General features: G+C 44.2%; 1 protein-coding gene across 2 annotated transcripts in view; it reads right to left on the bottom strand.

Annotated features, from left to right (window-relative positions):
* Positions 1 to 8,253: 8,253 nt before the first annotated feature.
* The window catches only part of LOC139381795 (tetratricopeptide repeat protein 7A-like), a 44,533-nt gene continuing 33,401 nt past the window's right edge, over positions 8,254 to 19,385 (bottom strand). For both annotated transcript variants that reach the window (XM_071125560.1, XM_071125561.1), the window contains exons 20-21: positions 18,512 to 18,714; positions 8,254 to 8,939 (exon numbers count right to left, since the gene is read on the bottom strand). In XM_071125560.1, the coding sequence (XP_070981661.1) occupies positions 8,721 to 8,939; positions 18,512 to 18,714 (422 nt within the window). In that variant the 3' untranslated portion in view covers positions 8,254 to 8,720. The remainder of the gene's footprint in view (positions 8,940 to 18,511; positions 18,715 to 19,385) is intronic.

The raw sequence follows: 19,385 nt of genomic DNA, 5'->3' as shown, positions 1-19,385 counted from the left end.
ACGGCAAACGCTGAGTACGTCAGCTCAATCGAAAATCACCTTCAAATTTCAACTGTGCTACAACGCTGATCTTCAGCGCTACGGATTGAATCCAGCCCTAAGTCCTTCTGCATACCCCACTCGCTCTCTCACTCTCTCTCTGCTGGCAGCCTGTCCTGCAGGCTGTTTTGCTTCCACAGTATCTGCTCTGCTATGCACTCGTGAGTGAGGGGGGGGAACGCAGTTCAGTCATTCAACATTAGAAGAGCAGCCAGTGTCACACACTAAAAAGGCTATTCTTACTGTCCATGAGCAAAACAAACACACGGGGTAATGTGGACACAGGTTACACTGGCATAGACCTTGATAGGAATCAGACCTGTGGAGAGTAGGCCAAGTGGTTGTGGGGGTTTATACAACAGATCGTTTTTCGGTCCTGGACGCTGATTGGCTGAAACCACATTTTCATTATAGTCTTGATTGTGGGAATAAGCAGAGAGAAAATGCTCTCCTCTCTGTGGAGCTATGAGAGAAAAAAAACAGGGAGGGCATCTTTTGAGACTCTGTGCGTCTCACTAGTTCCATTTCCTTGTATTAATATCAGTTCACAATGTCTGTATTCTCACAAAAATCGCAAACATATCCCTAACGTCATTATCTCAGCACATCAGTTTAAACCTCCCAACACCTCACTTACTTGTCTTCAACTAGTGACACATACAAGTGGCTCAAGTGGTTCAAGAGCAGGGCTCTTATTTCCGTTTTCGTTATTTAGGGGACCAAGGAGCACACTTCGAGGCTGACAGAAAGACATGCCTATTAACATGGGCCACAAGCCTGGTACCGTAAGTACTATGTGGTATCTGAGAATTTGCGGTGGGTGCATCATTGCGCTAGGCTGTGGTCAGGGGACACTATAGCCACTTGTAACCTAGTGGTTAGAGAAGCGGGCAAGCAACCCGGAGGGTTGCCGGTTTAGATGGAGAAAATCTGGTGCAGAGTGAGCCGGCAACCGGAGGGTTCCTGGCGTTATCCCTGATACCTTCGCCTGCTGTTGTGCCCTTGAGCAAGACACCTGACCCCCTACAATTCCCCCAGGGGCGCTGCATTGTTGCTGTCCAATTGCTTCCAGTCAGTTGGGGTGTGGGGTGTGAGCATAGACACATTCTTCTCTGTCACTTCTCTGTCAATAAAGTAGGCTAGATCTTATTTTATAATCCTTCATGGTCAGTGGTCACCATAACAACACTCTGGTCTGTAACATATGGCCCCATAGTGACAATTTAGCACAGCCCTTCTCTCACGTCTTGCATCAATGAAAGACGTGGGCTAGGCTGACCCTCTCTCCCTCTCGCTCCTTGTCTCTTTCTATCTAGCCCCCAGTTACACCTGGTTCTAACATGCGCCCCTGATCTTGTCCACATTCTGATTGTGCCCGCAGTTTCAAGCATCTGAGTTGTCTGGATTCCAAAACTGAGTTGTTGATCAATAGTATTCTTGTAAACCTCCAATCAGATACCAGACATACATGATGTAACCTCTGCTTCTCAGAAGTGAGACAATGAGGGTTGGAGAGATAAGAATGCTGACTTCCAGGGCCTCCCGAGTGGCACAGCGATCTAGGGTTCGATCCCAGGCTGTGTCTCAACCTGCCGAGACCGGGAGTCCCATAGGGCAGCACACAATCGGTCCAGTGTCGTCTGGGTTAGGGGGGGGGGCTTTACTTGGCTCATCACGTTCTAGCGACTCCTTATGGCGGTCCGGGCGCCTGCAGGCTGACTTAGGTCATCAGTTGAACGGTGTTTTCCTCCGACACACTGGTGCGGGTGTTAGGAAGCGCGGTTTGGCGGGTCATGTTTCGAAGCCCGCCGGGGAGTTGCAGCGAAGAGACAAGATCGTAATATCACGAAATGAAACAACTTCCTAAGACAACGCGGAGAAACTTCTTGCATACAGTTGATAAGAAGAGTCCGTTTGGGGGCTGGGCTGCCCTACGATGGCGTTAAAATGTGTCTCCTATCTGTCCACTGTGTCTGCATTGTGACCAGAATTCCTAGTCCCTCCCTGTATGCACATTATTGGACAGATATTCTTTTAAAATAGTATTTCATTATTTTATTTTTTTAAACATTGATGCCACATGTCAATGGTTTCACACGTTAATGATTTTAGAAGGCTACGATGATTTAAATGATTTCACTGTCCAGATAAAATCTAAATCAAATCAAACTTTATTTGCCACGTGAGCCAAATACAACAAGTGTAGACCTTACCGTGAAATACTTACTTACGAGCCCGTAACCATCAGTGCAGTTCAAGAAGAGTTTAAAAAATATTTACCATATAAACTAAAGTAAAAAATAATAAAAAGTAACACAATAACGAGGCTATATACTTTGGGTACTGGTACCGAGTCAGTGTGCGTGGGTACAGGTTTGAGGTCATTTGTACATGTAGGTAGGGGTGAAGTGACTATGCATAGATAATAAACAGTAGCAGCAGTGCACAAAACAAATGTCTACACTTGTAAGACATCCAGACACAATGGGTTCCTGACCACATCTTGAAGTGATCAGGAAGATCTGATCACAGTCAGATCACAATGTGTTTTTTGATTGTCTACACCTGTCTAAAAATGTGGGCACAATCAGAATGGGGACAAGATCAGGACAAAGGATGTATGCTCGAACCAGGTATAAATGGGGCTAGTGAAAAAAGGATAACATCTGATTGACCCAGGTTATACCTTCTCTCCAAAATAGCAAAATAAATTAAATCTTAGAAAAGGTACATTTTATTGCAAGAAAACGTGGTTCTATTGTCTACTAATTACTTGACATTTTGTGATCTCGAAAAGCTAAGGGAAAGAGATAAGCTTGTTAAATTGATCACATTCTAAACTCCTTGTAATATCCTCTTCGGGGTGGTGACAGATGGGTCAGCTGCAGCCCAGGTGTATTGTGGGATGAAATCACTCACTTTCATTCGAAATTATCTGGTGTAAACAAGGCCATCTAGGCAGAACAGGCAACTCAAACATTACCTATTGCTTTTGTGGGACCTTTTGATTTCCTGAATAGCTCAAATAATTCAGGAGAATATTGGGAGGGACCAAGCCATGATAGTGGATGTTTTGAAAGTCCTCTTATCCTTATAATTGGCAGCTTTGAACAGGAAGTGGTCCGGCATCAAACCGAGTGGGTCAAATTTTTTTGACTATTTGTGTTTTCCAATATTTGCTGTAAGGACATTTGTCCTGAATTGGCTTATACCAGATCTGGAGAGACAACAACAAGTATCGTTAGTCACTCCAATCCACCTCACTCTCAAGGTTGATGAACCCATAGCGCCAAACGAGCAACAACAAACTTTGTTTATTGACAATGCATTGAACCAAGATGGCTGCCCGACCTAAACTTGCTTTTTTTAGAGTGGAAGAGGTTGAGGAGTCAAGGGTCAGGGCTGTACAGCAGATCTCCTATGTGGAGTAAATGTTGCTGCAAATGTTTTTACGTCAATCAAGTGATCTGGATACACTCATTGTGAAGAAGGTGGATTTTGTAGCATTTATAGCCACAGTTATTAATTGTGCTGCACAAGTGTCCAAGAAGCTGGACATCACTGTGTCTGCAGACAAAACGTTTTGGGGGCTCTAAGACGGTAGAAGCACTGCAAGGACTACTGTCACCAGAAAATGTCCTGCCCTCATAGGATCCTTCTGAGCCTGTGTAGGGACCTGATTAGAATTTTTGATTTTAACAGAAAAGCAAGTTGATTTTGCTTAGTTTAACTCTACTTTAACTTTGGAGTGCTGTTCACTTATGTCCTTTCCGGCAGGGTCATATACACTCCCATCGACCCGACACCACTGTGTTGATAGCTGGCTAAACAATTCAGAAGGCAGCATGACACCAAGGCGGGCGACCAGGTATCTTTTTACCATGTCATTAACAGCTGTGATAGGCTGACATTACAGCTCTATTAAATGACCTATAAAAGTTTAATAAGCTTGAATAGGCTGTTTTAGTGAAACAAGGGGTCATTGTTTATCCTGTAATGGGGCTGGCATGATGTTTGGCACATGGACGAGGACCGTGGCTGTTTAAGGGCGATCAGGTGAGTCGGACTGGTGAAATACAAACTGGGGGCAAGGTTGGTGATAGCTCTGCTGCTGTAACTCATTTACGCTAACTGGCTAACCTCAAACATTACCAAGAAGAATGAGTTACAATTGGAAATCTGCCTCTTCAATGGCTGCCGCCTTGTATGTGTCAACATGGTTATAGAATGCATTGTTAGCTCGCCGGTTCCTTTGCTGATCATTAAAGGGATATAACTATGTAGGTTTATATGAAAAACCACACCAATGACCTGCCATAATTGCCCTCCTGGCCTAAAGTTATCCCCGTGTACTGAAATTCAGGTTGCCACACAGAACCTATTGTTAGCGTTCACTCTATTAACTTCCCTCTGCCCTACAATAACCCCCTGGAGTTTGGCAGTCTCATAGGGTTGCTCCCTTTTTGTCCGGAACACCACCTCACATACAGCACTGTACAGGGCTAATCATAGAAATAGAATGACTAGAACTGGCAATTTGTTCCATGAACGGTGGACCTGCAGCCACATTGAGTGTGCCCTTGAGGGTACAGTCAAATTGCAGTTCAGGGGTTCTTTACCTGTTTTAGTAATTCCATTTCTATGGGGCCAAAACTCTTGGCAAGCTTTATATGAAACGATTGTACAGTTTTCTAAAATGTTGGTATCACAAGCGTTATAACGTTTTGTTACCTTGGTGTTACCGTGGTAGCGCTATACATATTTTTCTAAATGTTAGCAAATGTATTGAAAATTAAATACAGAAATATATGATTTACAAAGTGATTCACACTCCTGAGTCAATAGTTTGTAGAAGCACCTGGTGGAAAGCAGACTGAACAGGTTTTCCTCTAGGATTTTGACTGGGCTTAGCTCCATTTGGTTTATTTTTTACCCTGAAAAACTCACCAGTCCTTAAAGATTACAATCACACCCATAACATGATGCAGCCACCACTATGCTTGGAAATATGGAGGGTGGTACTCAGTAAGGTGTTGTATTAGATTTACCCCAAACATAACACTTTGGATTCAAGACAAAAAGTGAATTGATTTGTATTACTTTAGTGCCTTGTTGCAAACAGGACGCATGTTTTTGAATATTTTTTATTCTGTACAGTATTGTGGAGTAACTATAATGTTGTTGATCCATCCTCAGTTTTCTCCTATCACAGCCATTTAACTCTGTAAATGTTTTAAAGTCACCATTGGCCTCATGGTGAAATCCCTGAGCGGTTTCCTTCCTCTAACTTAATTTTTACTCCTGAACATACAGTGCTTTCGGAAAGTATTCAGACCTTTTGACTTTTTCCACATGTTGATATGTTACAGCCCTAACCTAAAATCGATTAAATAAATACAAATCCTCAGCAATCTACACACAATGCCCCCTAACGACAAAGCAAAAACAGGTTTTTAGAATTTGAAAAAAATATATTCAAAATATGAAACAGAAATACCTTATTTACATAAGTATTCAGACCCTTTGCTATGAGACTCTAAATTGAGCTCAGGTGCATCCTGCTTCCATTGGTCATCCTTGAGATGTTTCTACAACTTGATTGGAGTCCAACTGTGGTAAATTAAATTGATTGGAAATTATTTGGAAAGGCACACACCTGTCTATATAAAGGTCCCACAGTTGACAGTGCATGTCAGAGCAAAAATCAAGCCATGAGGTGGAAGAAATTGTCCGTAAGAGCTCCGAGACAGGATTGTGACGAGGAACAGATCTGGGGAAGTGTACCAAAACATTTCTGCCGCATTGAAGGTCCCCAAGAACACAGTGGCCGCCATCATTCTTAAATGGAAGATGTTTGGAACCACACCAAGACTCCTAGAACTGACCGCCCGGCCAAACTGAGCAATCAGGGGAGAAGGGCCTTGGTCAGGGAAGTGACTAAGAACACAATGGCTACTCAGACAGAGCTCTAGAGTTCCTCTGTGGAGATGGGAAAATCTTCCAGAAGGACAACCGTCTCTGCAGCACTCCATCAATAAGGCCTTTATGGTAGAGTGGCCAGACGGAAACCACTCCTCAGTAAAAGGCGCATGACACCACACTTGGAGTTTGCCAAAAGGCACCTAAAGAATCTCAGACCATGAGAAACAAGATTCTCTGGTCTGATGAAACCAAGATCAAACTCTTGGCCTGAATGCCAAGCGTCACGTCTGGAGGAAACCTGATACCACAAACCTGGTACCAGCCTCAGGCAGGGGCGAAGGTTCACCTTCCAACAGGGCAAAGACCTTAAGCACACAGCCAAGACAAGGCAGGAGTCTCTGAATGTCCTTAAGTGGCCTAGCCATAGCCCGGACTTGAACCTGATCGAACGTCTCTGGAGAGATCTGAAAATAGCTGTGCAGCAACGCTCCCCATCCAACCTCACAGCGCTTGAGAGTATCTGCAGAGAAGAATGGACAAAACTCCCCAAATACAGGTGTCCCAAGCTTGTAGCATCATACCCAAGAAGACTCAAGGCTGTAATCGCTGCCAAAGGTGCTTCAACAAAGTGCTGATTCAAGGTTCTGAATACCTAAGTAAATGTGATATCTGTTTTAATACATTTGCAAAAATGTCTAAAAACCTGTTTTTCTTTGTCATTATGGGGTAATGTGTGTAGATTGGCGAGGGGATTTTTATTTTTTTAATCAATTTTAGAATAAGGCTGTAACGTAACAAAATGTGGAAAAAGTAAAGGGGTCTGAATACCTTCTGAAGGCACTGTATTTAGGGTTGAATACTTATTGACTCTAGTCATTTCAGCTTTTCATTTTTTTAATTAATTTGTAAAATTTTGAAAAATAATTACACTTTCACATTATGGGCTATTGTGTCTAGGTCAGTGACCATTTAATCCATCCAGGCTGTAACACAACAACATTTGTAAAAAGTGAATACTTTCTGAAGGCACTGTAAAATGTTTTAGATGTCACGTAGGCTAATTATTCAGTCTGGACTGGCTGGGTGATGAGCAGAACTGCCCTGAGCCCTTCATTAGCTGATGTCATCCTGAGAGGCTTTGCGGCAGGCTGGCCCATTCATTAATCTGTCTTCTTTTACCAGCCTTGTCCTGACTGAGCTACATTATAGATCACTTCACATCCGCACGGATTAGGCCAGGGCTTTTTATACTTCTCCTTGGGGTCCGCCAGCCATTCCATCTATTTGATCTATTCAAGCTAACACATGACTCAACTTGTCAACTAATTATCAAGCCCTTGACTGGTGAATCAGGTGAACTAGTTCAAGGCTACAACAACATAGTGAGATATCTGCTGGTCCCCGAGGAGAGATTTGAAAACCCCTGGATTAGGCCATTCATCTTCCATACACCAGCCCGGCGCAGGTGTCACACACTGGCTAATGAGGGGATGGACAGGGGGAGTGAGTGGTGGAAGTAGTAGAGACAGGGATTTGAAGAAAATAGTGACAGTGGGTGATCTATCATCAACATAAAATACAGACATGCATGTGGCTTTTGATCATGTGTAGTAGGCCTATGTGAAACAGAAAGACTTTGATACGTTTTAGTCATAACTCTATCGTGGGGTGTGAAAGGGTTAATAAATTGTGCATGCAGAGAGGGGACTGGGATGCTTCTTCTTGAAACAGAAATCAATGTAGAACACAGAGCCATTGATTACAGCAGCCTATGTTGCCAAACAGACTAGATATCTCTCCGCTTCCCCCGTTACTCAAAGACGGAATGGCTGCTAGGCAACCAGGCCACATCACATAAGGTGGAGAAAGAGGAGAGAGAGGGAGGGATAGGGAGTGAGAGATAGAGAGAGACACAGCAATGGTGAGGGAGAGCAGAGAGAAAGGAGAGAGAGGATACAGAGAGAGAAAGAGGATAGAGGAGAGAGGAGGTAGTGAGAGAGCAGAGAAAGAGAGGGGGTTGTGAGTTTCATGGCAGTAACTGCGCTGGCAGTATTACATAAGATAGCAGTTCGAGTCCCACTGCCCATATTAATGTGGTTAGGCACTGGGAAGTGATGAAGATTAGTCACAAGTGACAAGACAAATGAAGATGCACAATCCCACAGTGATTTAAGTCATTGTTTATGAGGACAAAGATGGACAAATGCATTTAAAACAACACACACACACACAGACAATGAATCATAATATTAATAATACAAAAATATACAATACAAACAACCAGTGATTTGAACATAATGGATTATGTCAGTTACATACACATGCTGAAGGCTCTCAGTCAATGAGAATAAAATGGAATGATACTATAGGAATGATCCCTGAGAGTGGATGTATATGGTCTGTATAACAGTGTAGTGGATGTATACGGTCTGTATAACAGTGTAGTGGATGATTACGGTCTGTATAACAGTGTAGTGGGTGTATACGGTCTGTATAACAGTGTCACCATACACTTGACTTGCCCATGAGTGCATGTGAGCGATTATTATGAGTGCATAGACATAGATAAAGATGAAGAGAGTAGATAAAAGGGAGAGGGGGAAGGGAGGAGATAGAGAGCAAAAATAGTGAAAAAGGGCAAGAGAAGATATATTGCACCAATTTGCACGTGTAAATGATCATACGCGTGTGTGTGTGTGTGTATATATATATATATATGTATGTGAGTGTGTAATACAGTAGTACCCTCTGTCTGCTCCTCACAACTCGCGGGGTATGATGGTGAAGGGCCTGATGGGACAGGAGGACTCCAGCTCCAGGGCTGTGAGGAAGCAGTCTGGAGCCTGGCTGCTGCCCTGTGACTGCAGGGCCTCCCCCAGGCCGCTCCACGCCTCGTGGGACGTGCTCTGGGCCTGCACCGCATCCCGCAGCACCTTCTCCCCCAGACCCACACGCCCACACCGCACCAACAACTGGCCCTGAGGAAGGCAGGAAACAGGAGGAGGGGAAGTGATGAAAGGTGAGTTTGAATGGGGGATAAGTGTCACGGATGTGAAACGGCTAGCTAGTTAGCGGTGGTGCGCGCTAAATAGCTTTTCAATCGGTGACGTCACTTGCTCTGAGACCTTGAAGTAGTGGTTCCCTTTGCTCTGCAAGGGCCGCGGCTTTTGTGGAGCGATGGATAACAATGCTTCGTGGGTGACTGTTGTTGATGTGTGCAAAGGGTCCCTGGTTCGGGCGAGGGGACGGTCTAAAGTTATACTGTTACATAAGTAATTGAGAGATTACAGAGAGAGACAGATATTTACAGATGTAAGATCTTATTTTGATCACTCTTTTGTTGCAGGAAATGCAAACTTATGGTGTAGTCAAGATTTAAAAAAGTTTCTAAAATGTTTAATTTCCACTTTAAAAATGTCAGACTTGATTTGATCTTATGAAAAATGTATCAACCCCTACTAAAAATGTCCATTAATTATAATCCACATAATAATAATAATTCACATTTCCTGTTGCTGCAGGATTATTTTCCTGCTGTAGCAAACTGTTTTAAATTAAGATCCTACATCTGTAACTTTGGATATAGCTTTGGCTATATCTAAACCATAGATGTGTTTGAATACCATACTAACATACGACATACTTAATGAGTATATACTACATACTGTAACGACCCTGGGTTTATAAGCCGGAAATCGACCTTCCCGGAAGAGCATGCTTTTGCGGCACAGTCGATAGCGCGCCGGACTTTCGGGCTAGAGCGTCGAGGGTTCGAGACCTGCTCCCTGCCTGTTTCATTACAATACTATTAGGTCATTTTAGTACTGTAAATGGAACAGTATCCTTTTAGTTGAGCGTTCAACCTCAGGAGGCTGAAGAAATTCGGCTTGTCACCAAAAGCACTCACAAACTTCTACAGATGCACAATCGAGAGCATCCTGGCGGGCTGTATCACCGCCTGGTACGGCAACTGCTCCGCCCACAACCGTAAGGCTCTCCAGAGGGTAGTGAGGTCTGCACAACGCATCACTGGGGGCAAACTACCTGCCCTCCAGGACACCTACACCACCCGATGTCACAGGAAGGCCATAAAGATCATCAAGGACAACAACCACCCGAGCCACTGCCTGTTCACCCCGCTATCATCCAGAAGGCGAGGTCAGTACAGGTGCATCAAAGCTGGGACCGAGAGACTGAAAAACAGCTTCTATCTCAAGGCCATCAGACTGTTAAACAGCCATCACTAACATTGAGTGGCTGCTGCCAACACACTGACTCAACTCCAGCCACTTTAATAATGGGAATTGATGGGAAATGATGTAAAATATATCACTAGCCACTTTAAACAATGCTACCTAATATAATGTTTACATACCCTACATTATTCATCTCATATGTATACGTATATACTGTACTCTATATCATCTACTGCATCCTTATGTAATACATGTATCACTAGCCACTTTAACTATGCCACTTTGTTTACATACTCATCTCATATGTATATACTGTACTCGATACCATCTACTGTATCTTGCCTATGCTGCTCTGTACCATCACTCATCCATATATCTTTATGTACATATTCTTTATCCCCTTACACTGTGTATAAGACAGAAGTTTTGGAATTGTTAGTTAGTTTACTTGTTGGTTATTAATGCATTGTCGGAACAAGAAGCACAAGCATTTCGCTACACTCGCTTTAAAATCTACTAACAATGTGTATGTGACAAATAAAATTTGATTTGATTTGATTTACTAGCACTTCGCCGGTCAACCGGAAGTTGATGCTGTTGCTATGCAACCTCTTGCTAGCTAGTTAGCGTAACAAATTACTAGTTAGACATTTCAGGACTTCGGGTGTGTTCTTAAATTCAACCTGGAGTGCCAGAGTGCGCTGGTAAATTCAGAGTGTTGTCAGATTTTCAGTTTGTAAATTCAGAGCGTTTCGCTCTCAAAGCGCTCTGGCCGAGGAGTAGGTTTGATTTAAGCGTTCTGACTTTACAACGGCAGTCAAGCACTTAAGCTAACGTTGGCTAGCTTGCAAATGAGAGTGACCACTGACCATTTTACTCGCCCAAGCAGAGCTGGTTAGGCAGTTTTCATCTTATCCACACAAACTGTTTTAATTACGCTTTTTTGCCGAAGTTAACTGACACCGGCCATATTCAACCTATATGGAGCGCTCGTAAGTTAATTATTCTGCGCTCTGGTACACTCAGACGAGAGTGCTCTGAAATCGGAGTAGATAGCCAGAGCGAATTTACGAATGCAACCGAATGTCATTGAGAATGCACATGGCTATACCATTTAGCTAAGAAGGACGGGAATAACCAAGTCAATAAACATTGGGTAGTTAGTTAGCTAGCCTATAGTTAATATACTGGCACGTTTGCTGTATAAGTAGCCAACGTTAGGTAGCTACAGCCGTACATACGGCTGTAATGATATGCTATGTGGTTCGTAAGGACATCGTAGCTAACAAATTGTCAGCCAACATAACGTGTAAGGCAACATACTTCTCAATTAATTACTTTATTACATTGCTCAAAATTTTGTTAACATTTGTCATAATTAGTTAACCTCTTTGATCTCTAGGGGCGCTATTTCATTTTTGGATAAAAAACGTTCCCGTTTTAAGCGCGATATTTTGTCACGAAAAGATGCTCGACTATGCATATTCTTGACAGTTTTTGAAAGAAAACACTCTGAAGTTTCAGAATCTGCAAAGATATTGTCTGTAAGTGCCCCAGAACTCATTCTACAGGCAAAACCAAGATGATGCATCAACCAGGAAATGAGCAGAATTTCTGAAGCTCTGTTTTCCATTGTCTCCTTATATGGCTGTGATTGCGCAAGGAATGAGCCTACACTTTCTGTCGTTCCCCCAAAGTGTTAGCAGCATTGTGACGTATTTGTAGGCATATCATTGGAAGATTGACCATAAGAGACTACATTTTCCAAGTGTCCGCCTGGTGTCCTTGCGTCGAAATTGGAGCGTAAAGCCAGGTGCAATTATTTTTCCATTTGAGAGCAAGGAGAAACCAGGCTTCCACGAAGGATATATCATTGAAGAGATATGTGGAAAAACACCTTGAGGATTGATTCTAAACCACGTTTGCCATGTTTCAGTCGATATTATGGAGTTAATTTGGAAAAAAGTTCGCGTTTTGAGGGCTGAATTTTCGTTTTTTTTTTTTTTTTTTTTTTTTTTTGGTAGCCAAATGTGATGTACAAAACGGAGCTATTTCTAATACACAAATAATCTTTTTGGAAAAACGGAGCATCTGCCATCTAACTGAGAGGCTCCTCATTGAAAACATCAGAAGTTCTTCAAAGGTAAGTTATTTTATTTGAAGGCTTTACTTGTTTTTGTGATAGTTGCCTGCTAAATGCTAACGCTAATGCTAACGCTAATGCTAACGCTAAATGCTACGCTAGCTAGCTACTGTTACACAAATGATTGTTTTCCTATGGTTGAAAAGCATATTTTGAAAATCTGAGATGACAGTGTTGTTAACAAAAGGCTAAGCTTGAGAGCTAGCATATTTATTTCATTTCATTTGCGATTTTCATGAATAGTTAACGTTGCGTTATGGTAATGAGCTTAGGTCTATAAATAGAATCCCGGATCCGGGTTTGGTCGTCGCAACAGGTTTTAAAGCAATGAATCAAATTTGAAAACGATGTGAAGCCACGCCCATTTCCCGAAGAATTGCATTATGGGCCCTAAAGTACGGAAATAGTGTCCTCTGCGTGTATACTTCATATTTTGGCGAATTTAGTAAGACATCCGGGAACTTTTGGCATACTAACTACATCCATACTATGACCAATAAGCATACTATATACTCAATTCACGTCACAAATAGTATGGTTAGTGTGGGTAGTATGAGTATTTGAACACAGCTCATGAGAACCCTCTGACACTAGACATAGCGTGTCAGAGGGGCACTAAGGGCACATTTGGGTCTTAATGGGACACACAGAAAAACAGGGGAGGGGAAGCCATGTCCAGCTGCCTAAGAGGATGAGATGTTGCTAGTTAAAGCTCCTGTTTGTCCCAACTCTTCCTTTGCACAGGCGTGTCAGGTGATTGCAGCCAGAGGCATTTCCAGAAAGGATGGGATGTTTGTGTGATGAGGATGACTGCTCCCTATGTGTTACTTTGTGTCGGTGTGTGTGCTTGTGGCTGTGTGAGAGGGCAGTAGTGGTCAGCCCAGCGTGACATGTCTCTTTAAAACTTCTCTCTGTGTGTCTCCTGAGTCCAGCAGCGTAACAGGGTATCACGCAAACCGACCAAAGGCATGAACACACACACAGCCTCCAGTGCAGGGCTTGCCTGAGGTCAAACTGGCGAGTCTTGTTATGCAGGCTCTGCTCACAAGCCCCAGATTAATTGGGCTGAAACTCAGAGAGCTGTCTAGGGGCTCTGACGCAACCTCCCAATGAGGATGCTCTGCTCCCTCTGTCTCTCAGTCTCTGAGTTCCTCTCTGCTGCAACTCCAGACTCTCTCACTCCTTTTCCTACAGTTGTTACTGTATACTCTCTATGCTACTGACCAGAACTGAAGAAAAGACGGAAGGAGATCTTAGGTGGGGTGCAGAGACAAAGTGGAAGATACAGTATCACACGGTGGGTGTATTGCCATTGTTAAGGCACTCGCGTCCTCATCATCTAACACTGCCAGCGGGTCTTTGATCTATTCGTTGCCATTCCACTGCCCTACTGTCACCAGGATTTACACACTGGGACTTATGGGAAATAACCACCCAAGAGTCGGTTCTGAAGTTTAAATTCTTCCATTCTTTGAAGTTTCTGGCGCACACACACACAGTGAGGCTTCACCACTGTATTTCCTCTCCTCGGGGTTTACATGATGCTGCCAAGTCTAATCCTCTTAGGTCAATGGTTCAAGGAAATAAACACCCTATGCTGCGCCGTAAACAAGGCAGAGGAAAACAAACCATGTGTTTAGAGAGAGGAGGGGAGAGAGCAGTAGAGAGAGAGCGAAACAGAGAAAGATCGAGAAAGACGGAGAGAGGAAGAGAGCGAGAGACAGCAGTAGAGAAATTGAAGGACAACCAGACAGAGCGAGAGAGTAAAAGACAGGCAGAGAGGGCTCTGTGCCAGTAGTATGTATCTGAGGCTCATCCCCTTGATACCCTGGTGGCCCGGGCCGTGACCCAGCGTGGCGCCCCACACCTGAACCCACTAATCCTATCAGAGATGTGGTGGCGATGTAATCCCTGCCTGCCTGGTTGAGCTGGCGGAGCTGGGCTGAGAGTGAGCTACGATTACTTGGGCCCTGGCCTTGCAATGTCCTATCCCCAAAAAGCCCTATTGCTGGGAGCCTTAGTTATCCCTCGTAGCCCTCTGGTAGCCCTGTCTCTATCACCGCTCTTTATCTCCCCTCCCTGTCTCTCCGCTTGCCCGCTTGACCCTAGTCTTGCCAGATTCAGGGCGCTCCGGAAAAGGACTAACCTGCTCGTGACCTGACCTGACTCATACACCCAGGGGAGCCAACTGATTTGAGACACCTTATGTCAACACTACACAAGCTGAACCAGCTAATCCAATCACTAAAGTACACGCCCATTCAGCTAATGAGAGAAAGATGGGGGAGGGGTGGGAGAAAGCGAAAGAATGAAAGAAAGAAAAACACAAAACAAAGAAAGAGAACGAGAGGGAGGGAGAATGCAGAGAGAGAGGGAAAAAGAGACGAAGAAAAAGAGGTGAACACATGCACAATGGCGAACAGGCACAAGCCAGCTCCCCTCCTATCTTTCTCTCTAGCTGGTTATCAGAGGTATTGCTCAATAGAATATATTTCCCTGGTTGCTAGGCAATCCCATAAAGCGCCCGAGAAGGAGCGAAGCGTTATAAATAATGTATTTGCATTATCAAATGAGCTGCCAGCCACCCCCATCCAGAGAGAAGAGAGACCGAGAGAAAGAGAGAGTGGGTGGGGGGGGGGAATTGGATCACTGAAACGCAATTCATTCTATGAGATGAAGTGATTGCCCTTGACCGTATATCTGTATGCGTCTGTGTGTGTGTCTGCATCCGTCTGTGAATATATATGTGTGTCTGTGTGAGTAGAAGAAAGGAGAAAGAGACAGAGAGGAATATATCTGGTTCAGTGAGAAGAGGCCTATGTGTAGCTAACTGACAGAGCGAAGCAGCAAGCAAAACAGAGGAGAGAGGATGCAGAGGTGCTGGGATGTGGAGGACATTGAGAGCTGTGGTGAGAATCATTTAAACAGCAGAGTCAGGAAGAAGGCAGGGCAGGGAAGATCAGCTCCACTGGCTTCCCAACCCAAGCATCACTATTCATCCTAAAATACACCCAACCAACTGGCCCTGGGGATGAGTCACACTACCTACACTGGCTTTCATAAAGTATCACCCAGTTGAAGTCGGAAGTTTACATACACTTAGGTTGGAGTCATTAAAACTAGTTTTTCAACCACTCCACAAATTTCTTGTTATAGTTTTGGCTTGTCGGTTAGGACATCTACTTTGTGCATGACACAAGTGATTTTTCCAACAATTGTTTACAGACAGATTATTTCACTGTATCACAATTCACACTAAGTTGACTGTGCCTTTAAACAGATTGGAAAATTCCAGAAAATGATGTCATGGCTTTAGAAGCTTCTGATAGGCTAATTGACATCATTTGAGTCAATTGGAGGTGTACCTGTGGATGTATTTCAAGGCCTACCTTCAAACCCAGTGCCTCTTTGCTTGACATCATGGGACAATCAAAAGAAATCAGCCAAGACCTCAGAAAAAAAAGTGTAGACCTCCACAAGTCTGGTTCATCATTGGGAGCAATTTCCAAATGCCTGAAGGTACCACGTTCATCTGTACAAACAATAGTACGCAAGTATAAACACCATGGGACCACGCAGCCGTCATACCGCTCAGGAAGGAGACGCGTCTCCTAGAGATGAACATACTTTGGTGTGAAAAGTGCAAATCAATCCCAAAACAACAGCAAAGGACCTTGTGAAGATGATAGAGGAAACAGGTACAAACGTATCTATAGGCTTGCAAGTCGAAGAACAACATCCCAACCATGAAGCACGGGGTTGGAAGCATCATGTTGTGGGGGTGCTTTGCTGCAGGAGGGACTGGTGCACTTCACAAAATAGATGGCTTGATGAGGAAGGAAAATTATGTGGATGTATTGAAGTAACATCTCAAGACATCAGTCATGAAGTTAAAGCTTAGTCGCAAACGGGTCTTCCAAATGGACAATGACCCCAAGCATACTTCCAAAGTTGGCAGAATGGCTTAAGGACAACAAAGTCAAGGTATTGGAGTGGCCATCACAAAGCCCTGACCTCAATCCTGTAAAAACTTGTGGGCTGAACTGAAAAAGCATGTACGAGCAAGGAGGCCTACAAACCTGACTCAGTTACACCAGCTCTGTCAGGAGGACTGGGCCAAAATTCACCCAACTTATTGTGGGAAGCTTGTGGAAGGCTACCCAAAACGTTTGACCCAAATTAAACAATTTAAAGGCAATGCTACCAAATACTAATTGAGTGTATGTAAACTTCTGACCCACTGGGAATGTGATGAAAGAAATAAAAGCTGAAATAAATCATTCTCTCTTAATTAAATTATTCTGACATTTCATATTCTTAAAATAAAGTGGTGATCCTAACTGACCTAAGACAGGACATTTTTACTTGGATTAAATGTCAGGAATTGTGAAAAACTGTGTTTAAATGTATTTGGCTAAGGTGCATGTAAACTTCCGAGTTCAACTGTACATACTTTACACATCAGTCAGTCACATACACTTTACACACCCACACACACAGACAAATACTTTACACATCAGTCACACACCCACACCAACACACACACCTCATGTTCCTGTGGCTGGTAGTGTGAGAACAGAGTATAGGACTGACAAACAGTATAAAGACCTAGTGAATCTAATACTACTGTATAGGTCGAGTGAGTCTAATAATACTGTATAGGCCGAGTGAATCAAATACTACTGTATAGGCTGAGTGAATATAATACTACTGTATAGGCCTAGTGAATCTAATACTACTGTATAGGCTGATTGAATATAATAATACTGTATAGGCCGAGTGAATCAAATACTACTGTGTAGGCTGAGTGAATCAAATACTACTGTGTAGGCTGAGTGAATCTAATACTACTGTATAGGCCGAGTAAATCTAATAATACTGTATAGGCCGAGTGAATCAAATACTACTGTGTAGGTCGAGTGAGTCTAATACTACTGTATAGGCCGAGTGAATCTAATACTACTGCATAGGCCAAGTGAATGTAATAATAGCATTGTCTGGATAAGCCTCTCCCTTGGTGTAACCGCTGGTTATGTTGAATATAGACAACATCATCACGGTATAACACTGTTTTATTGGGGAGTTGGGGGAGGATATTTTGGGGTAACGCCCAGAAAGATGGAGGGAATGAGCTGTTGCTAGGCAGCGAGCGGAAGGGCGAGCAAGTCTGGAGAACATCCGCTAACGGTGTTGAGCTAGCTGCATTTCTAATTACCGTAGCTCGTTAAACCAAGTTATTATTAGCTTGCTTGTAAACAAAGCTCATAAAACGAGAACAGGACCATGTCAAAATGGCCACCACGGTTAAGGGATAGGAGGTTAGGATGATCACCAAAATCCTTTAAACAGCAAACTAGTACAGGCAGAGAGTTGAATTGAATGGGCATTGTGGGGAACCTACCGCACCCACACACATTTAAAAAGGTCCCATCCTAACTGGAGATACTGTCTCTCAGAGGAGAAACTGCATTATTGGTTCTGAATTGTAATACTTGGATTGGAGCAAGCAGGATTGGCCATACTCCACATAACATGCTGTTCTGCTTACACATACGCACAGAAAAACACATGCAGGCGCACACTTGGACACACACACAGTGACACGCACTCACAGTGATACAGACACAGATCTGTCATAGGAGACAGTGGGCCAGTGCCAGCTGGCTGTGTTTCAGCTCCTCACCCCAGGGATTGGTACTCCCACTGGCCAAATATGGAAGCCAAGAGCACCCTCTCTCACCCCACACATACACCCTCTCTCACCCCCCCCCCCCCCCCCCCCCACACACACACAAGCACACGAGCGAGAGAAAGGTACTGGCCTTATGTGGTCACACTGCGGCCACTGTTTAAGCCAGAGAAGCATTTACGGCTACACAACCAATGTATGGTCACTATGGAGACAGCATGTAGGGTAATGGGAGAGTTGGATCCAGGAGATGAGGGGGGAGAGGGAGATCTGGGGGGAGAGGGAGATCTGGGGGGAGAGGTAGATCTGGGACTCTTTATGATTGGACCATTTCTTACAGAGTGCTGTGGCTCACAGGAAATATTTTCAAGATGGTTATCTGTTATTACTGAGGGTAATAGGCCTGTTGATGTGCCCCAGGTCTTTGTGTGTGGTGACTCTTACCAGGACTGTGTGTGTGCATGTGTGCGTCTCACCAAAACTGTGTTACACGTACTGTATGTGTGTGTCTCTCTCTCTCACCAGGTGCAGCAGTATGCGGTGTCCGTTGGGGTGGATGGCCAGGGCTTCATCGTACAAACCCTTGGCCTCGTCCTGGTTCCCTTTGAGCTCGGCCAGCCGGCCCCTTAGCAGCAGCACGGAGTGGGAGTTGGGGAAGAGCACAGCTGCCTCCTGCACACAGAACTGGGCCTCCTTCACACGCCCCTCTGCCATGAACAACTCTCCTATGGGAGAGAGATGGCGGGAGGCGAGAGAGAGAGAGAGAGAGAGACGGGGGAGAGGGCTCAATCATCGGTTGAGACAGCTGACAACAGTATGTGCTGATAAAGCCAGGCTAACACGTCACATCACCAACTGCACGGCCACCGTCGTTCGACATGAATGATTCTTGTTTCATTTCTCTTTGTTTTACCAGGTATGTTGTTTCAGGACTCATTCTCATTCACAAGGTTGACTTGGGGAATATGTCGCAACAGAGGAAAGGACACATACTGTACCAACATGACATTGGACACATACCCACATAATGGACTGAAAGAAGATTCAGTCATAGGCACAGAGATACAGACGCATATTTACCCTGACAGACACACAAACAAGACCGAATGCAGTGCCTGGGAAGTAATGAGGCTCATGCCTAAATAAGGGCATTGCATGCTGCTGCTGTGGCTCAAGACAAACCCCAGGCTGCCCTCAGCACAGACACGCCCGCAAGCACAACACTGGCCAATTACAGGCTAGATAGTGGGCCGTCCACAGGCCCCTCCCTCAGGCCACCACTGACCAATGGAGGGCAGGACATTGGGATAGAGCTGTCTCTGGGGGAGAGTGGACACCAGAGTGATGACAGCTTAACCATTAGAAACTCTTGAGGGGAGGCTTGCCTAAAACACAT

The sequence above is a fragment of the Oncorhynchus clarkii genome, chromosome 23 (assembly GCF_045791955.1).
Source record: "Oncorhynchus clarkii lewisi isolate Uvic-CL-2024 chromosome 23, UVic_Ocla_1.0, whole genome shotgun sequence".
Lineage (NCBI taxonomy): Eukaryota > Metazoa > Chordata > Actinopteri > Salmoniformes > Salmonidae > Oncorhynchus > Oncorhynchus clarkii.
Note: the sequence above shows the minus strand (reverse complement) of the source record. Positions and strands in the feature narration are given on the sequence as shown.